We start from the raw sequence: 9010 nt of genomic DNA, 5'->3' as shown, positions 1-9010 counted from the left end.
TCTGTGCTGCCTGCCACCTTCCTGCAGCAGTGAGCCTTGTCTTGCCCTGGTATGCAGCTTCCAGCCTCTCTGCAGGTACAGTGCTCCCACGGCCTCCTGCTATTTTCATGCCATCCATAGACACTCCTGAGAGGTCTGCATGGTGCCCATCTCTCTGCAGCACGGCACACAGAGTTTCATCCTCCCATGCAGATTGGGCCTGGTGTCCCTGCTCCCATCAGCACTGAGTTTGCTGGATCTTCTCTTTCTGGTTTTCTTCCATCTCCTTCTTCCTCGGCACAGTGACTGCAACAATCCCTTCCAGTGCTGGGAATGCAGGAGACTGTGCCTGAAAGGGAAGAAAGGGGCAACATCAAGCATGAGAGGGCGCAATTCTGGGCTTCTCCCTGCCATGGAGAACGTGGTCATACTGCTTGCAACCACAAAGCTCCCATTCCCCCTTAGAGCCAGGGAGGAGCCCCAGTCCCACTCTCTGAGACATGCAGTTTATTCTGGAGAAGGCTGGCTCAACATTATCCTCTGTGGTGTCATGGACATAAGGAATAACAAAGACAGGACATGCCTAAGTGAGAGCAAAGAATGATCTGGGCAATGGTCAGGCCATTGTCAGGTTCAATGGTATGCCAGATTTTACAACACCTTTTCAGAGAGAATAATTAAAGGTGTGAAGGTTCATGCAAAATAAGGTAAGAACAAATTAAAGACAGAACCACTTTCAATCTTGCTTTAACAAGTGACTTTCTAGACAAAGGAAAAGAGGTAGATCTCAGGCCTCCTGATAACGGTAAAGTGAGTGTATGGTGACACACAGACAATCAATACAGCAAGAAAGATGAGATTAGTAAAAGAATGGCCTGGTAGGTGTAGAGGAAGGGACTGGAATTTTGCTGGCAGGTTTCTGTCAGACTGTAGAGAAATGATAAGCACAAGTCTTCAAAGATCAGTTGTGGGACCAATCATTAACGGCACAGAGACTGTGAAAGTGCTAATGAGTTATGCAGCTGATAAAGCTGCGGAGCCTCGTTTGGAAGAAAGAGGATGAAAATGTCACCCAAGACCCAGACATTTTAGGAGAATGGAGCAGTAAACTGAATGACAGGGTGAATTAAATGCAACAGTACCAACCCCATGTTGGTAGGCTCAGGGGATAGGAACAGGTATTCCTAATGTGTGGGCAATAGCCCATCAAGGGATACTGGTGAGCAGCCAGCGTTCAACAGATGCAAGAAGAGCAAATGTAATCTCAGAGAATGCCAGCAGAGAGAAGGAGGGAACAAAGAGTTAAAATCTTTGCTCAAGGCACCTCATCCCCACTCTCACAAAGGAGGAGCCCACCGGGGAAACTGGGCAGAGAAGGGCATGAGGACCATCCATGGATGGAGGACCTGTGCTGCAACAGAAGAGCTTTGCTTACTTGGCAAAGAAAGGCCATGAGGGCATATGCAAATGCTTTGAGGCGGTAAGTATCCTAGCTGGATTAGAGCTGTTTAAGATAACAGCTGGACACCTAGGTATGCTATTTCCTGCTAGCTGAGGCTTTACAATTACACTGATAAGGGGTTCCTCTCCAAGGTTTTGGGCCAGAAAGGGTGGTTCTGATCATGTTGTCCTGGACTTGCACAGTCTAGAGAGTCACCCAGAAACTGTAGATTTCTGCCTCAGATTATTCTTTACCATCAGTGCTGATTAAGGACTGATGACAAAGAACCAGTCACGAGTTGCTCTAGTGCTACCCGCAGTGGTTTTTTTTAAAATGCCCATCTTGCTTCTGTTCTCATGCTGCCTGTCTTCAGCCTCCAGCCACTGGGATTCACTAAGAATTTGCATCAATGCTGTCACATCCCTCATCTTCAGCTCAAGGCAGGTCAAGGCACCCAGCTCTTTTGCCAGGGCAAGGTCTCTCAGCCTAAGGTTGCTCTGAGCCCCTGGCCCCTTCTGCACAGGAAGGGGATTTTCACTATGGGCCCTTTCCAAGAAGCTACGTAGAAGGCAACTACATCACAGCTGCTCATGAGAGGTGTCCCTTGTCAGCAAAGTAAAACTCTGAAGGAAGAATTTGCCTTGTAATTCATTTTCAGAGAAACAGTATGAAAGCTGCAGAGAAATGGTCTGACTCGTTTGCACGGTTTTTTCCAGTGGCATGCTGGGGAGGGATCAGTCCTGGCCTGGTCTTTGGGGTCATAAAGGCAAGGCAGAGTTTTCAGAAGATAAGATACTGGAACAAGCTGAGGAAACGAAGGGCAGTAAGTTGCTGGAAGCAGACAGCTGAGGCGTGAGGGCTGAGCCAGCAACAACAGATCTGCATTGAGATCAGAATCTGGGGACCAGCAGGCATTTATACGGAACTGGAGACTGTTACATCAAAGCATCCAGATAAGGAATAAGAGAGAGGACACGTACAAAAGCCTGGAAATTAGCCCTTGTCTATTACTATGTGGCTTGATCTCTGGCAGAATAAACAAGAAGCTTTTCAATGCTGGGCTGTGACTGTGTCCTAGGGGGTTTACCTCTCCTCTGACATGTCTGACATGCCCCCAGATGAATGCCATGGTTAGCCAGACCAGCCAATGCCCAGGATTCACTACATGTCCATGACACCCTCAGCAGGCTGCATGAGCCCCATTCTTCCTCTGGCTGATGTGTCCCTGAGACATTTCACTGCTGTCTCTAGGGTATGCAGGGGAAGGTCAAACAAGGGCAGATGTATAGGAAAACTAACAGAAACGGGGTGATGGACACTTACCCTTTTTCGTAGGGCCAGAGCCAGAACACAGACCATAAGCAGGAGGAAGAGGGTGAGTGTGAGCCCAAAAGTAACCTGCCCACTGAAGATGGTGGGTGGGCCGGAGACCTGGGCACCTGTGAGAAGGAACCACCATTAGGAAGGAGGGTAAGGTTGATTTTGCACTGGGGTGAGGCTGGGACTGCACAAAGAGGCAAACTGGGAAAGGGTGCAGGGAACTGGAAGGAGCAACAAGAGGAACTGGTGAGAGCTAAAACAGGATGACAACAAGATATGATCCAAGCAGTCAAAAGGGAGAAGGACAGGGTGAGGCTGAGAGAGCAGAACAGATCAGGGAATTGAATAGGGTGAGAAGAAGGGATCGGTTACAGATCTGTGAGGGACAGTACCTGTAATCTGTAACCTATACTCTGCTGCTCCCAGTCTGCCTTCTGGGCCATATACACTGCATTCCCATGTGCCTGTATCCTTTTGTGACACTTGGTTTATTTCCAAGGTAGGGCTCATCTGAGATCTGTGGCCCTCCAGGTTACGGGAGGTGCCCACAGCCAGCTTGCTGTTAGTGGGGGCTGACTTGAGGTGCTTCCACTGGAAACGTTCATGTCCCCAGGGGCGTGTGAGGCTGCAGATGAGCAGCAAGTGAGACCCCTCAGAAACTGGTCCTCGGATGCTCGGAGTGACTGCATCAAAGGAAAAAAAAAAATACCCTCAGGAATGACTACAGGCAGGTCCACATCTCTTCCTCATCCCTACTTTTTCTATTACATCTCTCCTTTATTACTTCCTCCAATTTATTTTCTTTGTCTTCCTCAGTCTTAAGAAGAACAATAATCAAGTCACCCAGGAAAACCCCTACTTTCAGCAGAGTCCAGTGCAGTGCAATGCCCTGAATAGAGATCTTGTTTCCTGCCCTGGAGTGGGAACCTACGAGCAGAAGCAACCCACACTCACTGCACTGATGTGTGGGGAGGTTTATCTGCAAGCAATGGGGGACCCCAAAGCAACGATGCACCTCCCTGTCTCACCTCTCACCTGTAATCACTGCTAAGGTCACGTCCCTGCTGATTGTCTTGCTGCCAACAGAGACAGCACAGCGGTACTGCCCTCCATCATCTGGCCCCACTGCAGGGAGATGAAAGGAGAAGTTTCTGCTGCTCAAATTCTGGGAGATGCCCCAGTCTTGCAAGTGTCCTCCTGCAAGGCGGATCCAGTGGGCTGTCACTACGTTGATCCCAAAGGCACTGGGAAGGTAGCTCAGGGTGCATGGTAGATCAGCTGCAGAGCCAGCTGCAGCATAGACCACAGGGTTGGTTGGGCCATCAAAACCTGAGCCAGAGAGAGAGGACAATGTGGGGTGGTGGCTGGAAAGAGCTCCACAGGGAAGTGAGGACAAGGTGGGAGCTGGGAAGATGGAGCCACTGGGATTGGTCAGTCACATCAAAAGAGGCAACTTGCGGATGATGGAGTAGCAACGCAGAGGCTGAGCTCACCTAGAATTTGCAGGTTGTACGTGGCAGAAATGATCTCATTATTGGAGTATCTGAGCTGGCAGCGCCAGGAGCCCACATCGCTCATGGTTGGCCGGAGGATGGAGAGAGCCCCATGCAAGGAGCAGAAGGTCCCGGAGGTGGGAACCAGGAGCCCGTTGTGGAACCAGCGGGTCTCCACGAGGCTGGCCCGGTGACTAGAGTTGCAGCTCAACAACAGCGGCTCATTTTCTACCACAGGACTGGGTGGACTGAGGGTTACTGCAAGAAAAAGAAAGGGGGGGAGGCAGGTGGAAGCTAAGATCATGGGAAGACTACCGAAGCATCCTTTTGTGCCCCTCCTGTCCTAGCTTTGTCCCTCAGGCAGTCCCCTTCCAGAGCTGAGGGCAGACAGCAGGAAGCTGCAGGCTTTCAGGTGGCTGCTGCCTGTACTCTAACCTGTCCTGGCAAACATAGCATCCCCACCCGATTCCACCCTTACAACCCCCCGGACCTAAAATCAACATTCTCCAGGGTTTCCCTCTTTTCCTACCTGTGATTACCCCCAGCTCCACCTGGCAGGTCTGGATGTCCGTGTTGTGTGTCACCCATGCCTCATACAGCCCAGCATCCTCGCTCTGGACCGGGTTGATTCGCAGGGAGAAATTACCATTGCGTAAGGCAGAGTCCTGGACTGACACCCGGGGCCTCATGGGCAGCGCTGTCTTCCGGAGGCCTGAGTACCCCACTTCCAGCACCACGTGTGGCTCCTGGTGGGCACTGGGAGTGGGACAAGTGAGTGGCTGATGCCGGAGGCAAAGGCGAGATCAAGGTGGGAGGCAGGAAGGAGGGAATGCAGGGAAGGAGAAAGGGGGCTTAAAGTATCTCCCACCCTCCCCAGTCCCCACACAAGTTCACAGATCTGTCTTGGCCCTGGCGTACCTTCCTCCATGCCGCTTCCACAGTACAGATGTCTTGTCAGGCAGCTGCTTCCACATCTTTCTGGGGCTTAGGTAGCAAGGCAGCACAGCTGAAGTCCCCGCTCTGGCCCACACTTTCTGCTCCCTGTTTTCCCCCTCTGCTAATCCTGGTAGGATGTGGCCAGCTGCAATGAGATGGAGGGTTAAGCAAAGGGTGGGACTCGTGGAGCAGAGTGTAATATCTGGCCATCTTCAGTGGTTTTAGAAGGGCGCAAATTCTCCCTTCTAGAGCTGTTAGAGACCAAGTAACACCCAGACTCAGCTCACTGAGATACTCTGCCCTCCCTGATATGTTCAGCCCCTCTTACCATTGAAAGCCAGCAGAGTGAAGGTGAGGAACAGAACCAGGGACACCGGCCTCATGGTGGCATCCAAGAGAGACAAGGGGCTGCGTCTTCCCACTCAGGTCTGTGCTTGATCAGGTCCGAAGCTTTAAGAGATCAGCAAAAATGGGGCATGGGCAAAGAATATGTTAGAGTGGGTGGATGAACTAAGGGGGGTCAGCTGGACGTGCTCGCTCTCATGCTGTTTCTCTCTCTGTATTTCCCTAGATGCCCTTATATTGCAGGTGGGCAGCTAATTTCCTTGTATCACTAAGAAGGTGCGTCACGACCAAGAAACCAGTATAATTCTGAGGCACGTGAACGCAAAGCTGAAGCCAGTGAGAGAGAGGAGGGAGGGACCAGAGACACTGCTCTAAGCATCTTTTAGTGGAAATTCTTTGGGTCGCTGTTGTTTTTCTTACAAGTTTCGCTTCTACACAGACAGTGGAAAAAGTGTAGAAGACACTTCCCAGCAAGTGCCCTTCATGTTTTTCTTTCATCTCTTACCTTTTTTGGTTTGATCTTTCCGCCTCTTACAGCTTTTTTCTAATTGTTTCAGGGCTTTTGAGAACATGTTGGTCTTTTTTTTTTGCTGTTATTTATATTTTTTTTTCCTTCTTTAATCCTTCAAATGTGCTGATTTCTTGGCTTTCCCTCATTGGCCAGTTCACAGGCAGCATGAAGAAATAGTCTATGCTGAGCTCCAACCAGGGCAGACGTGACCATCAATCCAGAGTCCAGGGGCAATATGGGACAAAGATAAGGTGGTCCGAGGAGACAGAGAAGAGCATCCAGAAGAAGCAACCAGCACTGAGAAGAGGGGCTGCACGCTGTGGCATTGTGAGGGGTGTGAGGAACGGACCCTCATCCTCCAGCAGTGCTAGGGAAAACCCACCCGAGCTCATGCACTGAGCAGGCTCATCCTAGCTCCCCTGTAGCTGTTGAGCTTTGCATAGGGCAATACATTTCCATCCATGTGCTTCATCCTGGGGCCCCTATTGCCTCAGGGAACCCCCACTGTTGTGGCACACACTTTCCAGCAACCCACTGGCTCTGACTCTTTCGGACTTAATCAGCCCTTCATGATGGGTGTCAGACACTCAAGCCCCTCGTTGGCTCATCCCCCGAGAGTTGGGTTGGGGCTTTTCCTTGGGGGTGAGGGAAGGGAGGTGACTCAGAGCAGTTGCTTCTTCACTGTGGAAGGATCCTTCTTTGCTCTCTAGTTTTGCTCAGCTGGGTGGTGAAGAGAGAGGATAAAAGAGAGCAAGTGGTGTGCCTCACTTCAGCAGCTCCCTGTTGTGGTGACAGCTCTCGTCTCTTTTATCATACATGGCTTGTCAGCCTCCTGAGGAGTTTGGTGCATGGGAACCTGGTGCAACCTTGTGTGCCGCAGTGTGCCTGGGGAACTGCTTTGTAGTGGTCCTTTGTGCACTCTGTGTTACACAGCCTGTGGGATTGCATGAGAGAGGAAGAGAGGAGAGAAGATGGGGGAGAACTTGTGACAGTTGGCGGGAGGTGTTTTTTCCTCCTGTTCAAGAAAAACAGTTTGTGGTGCCCAGTCCAAGAAAAAAGCACCAACCTCTCTTTCCCCTGAATCAGCAGTGTGAGAATGGTGTGAGTGTGTGGGTGAAGGAGAGAGAGAGAGAGAGAGAGAGAGAGAGAAGGGAGATGGAACCATGGTGGGGAGTCACATATGGCTCCGCAGCCTGGTGTCATCTGCTCCCTGACTTCACCTGGGTGATACATCGAGCTTGTTGCTCTTCTCCTTCATCCCAACCCATTCTGCATTCTTAACCTCTGCTCCCTGGAACTATTCCAGTCTAGTCCCCAAAACCACCCTTAACTGAATCCATGCTCTAGGAAATGCTTCTTTCTTGTAAAAACCGGCAAAAGAGAGAGAAGTTTTCCCATCCTGCTGCCGATTCCTGAGAGGCGGTCACGAGGGACTGATGGAGAGCCCAGGAACGTGACAGGAGCTGCCTGGCACTGGGGGGCGTTTGGGGCTGAGGGGTTATTATGCTGAGTGAGCATGTTGTGAAATGAAGGTTTTGGAGGCACTGTTTTACTCAGCACCAGGCTATCTTTAGCAAAGACACCTGTGACGTTCTTTTCTAATGACCCATTTTAAATGCTGACTCCCTTGAACGGCATTTTCGTCATCTCCCAGAACAGGACCCCGCCGCAGAAATAACAGTGACCGGAGCAAGATCAGCATGCGGGCGTCTTTTCAGAACCCTCCTGTGTGGATCCCCTGGGCAGAGGGGCTGTCAGGAACAGGTGAGACTCTGGCAGAGCCATGGGGAATGAGGGTCAGCTACAACAGTAGCAGACCAGGACAGGGATACAGAAGCCCAGCTCACTAAATACTCCTTTGTCTGTGTTAGGCATTAGCTAGTTTCAGCCAGGTTCCAGACTTACCCTCAGCAGTCACCCTGCACACAACCTTAATACATCACTTTTCTTCTCTCTCTTGGCATGTTTTACAGGTGTAAACTACACTTACCAAGAAAAATAGGAATAGAAAACACTATTCTGCAGTATCATTGAATTAGTTTTGCTGAAGGAATTTTCCATTGCGTTTCCAGATTTCTGTGATATGATGTTTTTCTCTGAGTGATTCCACTTTCATGTTTTGGTCCTTGCAGCATCAAGTCTGAAGCTCATCACAATCTTCTGCTTTATGCTGACTTTTTGAGGTGCTCTATAATTTATTAGCAGACTTCAACTGACCTAAGAAATTGTGCTGTGACTGGGTTATGAACCACACCACTTGAGATCAGCTGGTCTGGATGTTTCTGAGATAGAGTGCTCACCAAAAGGACTTCATGTAAAACATCCTGATTGCTGTTTGTCCAGAGTTAAAGCAAATATAACAAGCAAAAAGAAGTTACTTACTAATAAGAGATAACTAATAACTTTGTGGCGAGGGACTGTAAACAGAAAGCAGCCATGCCTTGGGAGACAGAAGAGAAGGTCTGGCAGGGGAGCAAAAGGTGCTGGGCAGGTTGGTATTTGCGGGGCACCTGGACAGGCAATGGGGTTTCCAGGGGTCAAACTGGGAGTAAATGTGAGACCTCTGGCACTGACTAGAAAGTTCACGGAGCTAAAAGAGATCTAAGCTCAGCTCCAGAGGGGAAGCAGTGGAGCTGCCCTTCTCTGTGCGCTCAGGACAGATGTGGTTCTTGAGTCAACTTGCAGCTGTGGAGGGGCCAAGCAACAGAACCCTGAACTAGAAACAGCCAGTGCCTAGGGTTTGGCAGGCCTTGTGTGAGATGCACAATATGTGTGAATGTGTTGAAATAGGCACCCCTGAGGTAGAGGACACAAGACACTCTTCCCCCACAAAGGGCATGATGGTTTCTACCAAGGTGCCAACCTGACATCCATTCTGTATATGAAGTCGCTCAGCTTCTCTAAGTCCAGGGTGGCTACAAAACGTGCTTCCTTTCTCACAAGAGGAAGCGGTTGCTCCAGGCTTCTGTCCCTCTGTGATGCCTG

The 9010-nt window shown here is 50.2% G+C and overlaps 1 protein-coding gene across 1 annotated transcript; it reads right to left on the bottom strand.

The window, feature by feature from the left end:
* Positions 1-217: 217 nt before the first annotated feature.
* On the bottom strand, positions 218-5552 carry LAG3 (lymphocyte activating 3). Its single transcript, XM_009949360.2, has 8 exons — positions 5498-5552; positions 5152-5314; positions 4763-4989; positions 4234-4491; positions 3776-4069; positions 3133-3423; positions 2744-2859; positions 218-328 (listed from the first exon to the last, which is right to left on the bottom strand). Exons 1-8 carry the CDS (start codon positions 5550-5552, stop codon positions 218-220), a joined length of 1515 nt encoding a protein of 504 aa, XP_009947662.2.
* Between the last annotated feature and the right edge of the window lie 3458 nt (positions 5553-9010).

The sequence above is a fragment of the Leptosomus discolor genome, chromosome 1 (assembly GCF_034619465.1).
Source record: "Leptosomus discolor isolate bLepDis1 chromosome 1, bLepDis1.hap2, whole genome shotgun sequence".
Taxonomy (NCBI): Eukaryota; Metazoa; Chordata; class Aves; order Leptosomiformes; family Leptosomidae; genus Leptosomus; species Leptosomus discolor.
This window is presented reverse-complemented; position numbering and strand designations above follow the sequence as displayed.

What these genes read in the sequence shown, in the direction of transcription:
- LAG3 (XM_009949360.2), bottom strand. Translation starts at nt 5,552, where the DNA reads ATGAGGCCGGTGTCCCTGGTTCTGTTCCTCACCTTCACTCTGCTGGCT. An exon ending in GACCTTAGCAGTGATTACAG is followed by an intron (nt 3,424 to 3,775) that starts GTGAGAGGTGAG and finishes CCTTTGATGCAG; the next exon opens with TCACTCCGAGCATCCGAGGA. An exon ending in GTATAGGTTACAGATTACAG is followed by an intron (nt 2,860 to 3,132) that starts GTACTGTCCCTC and finishes TCCTTCTCACAG; the next exon opens with GTGCCCAGGTCTCCGGCCCA.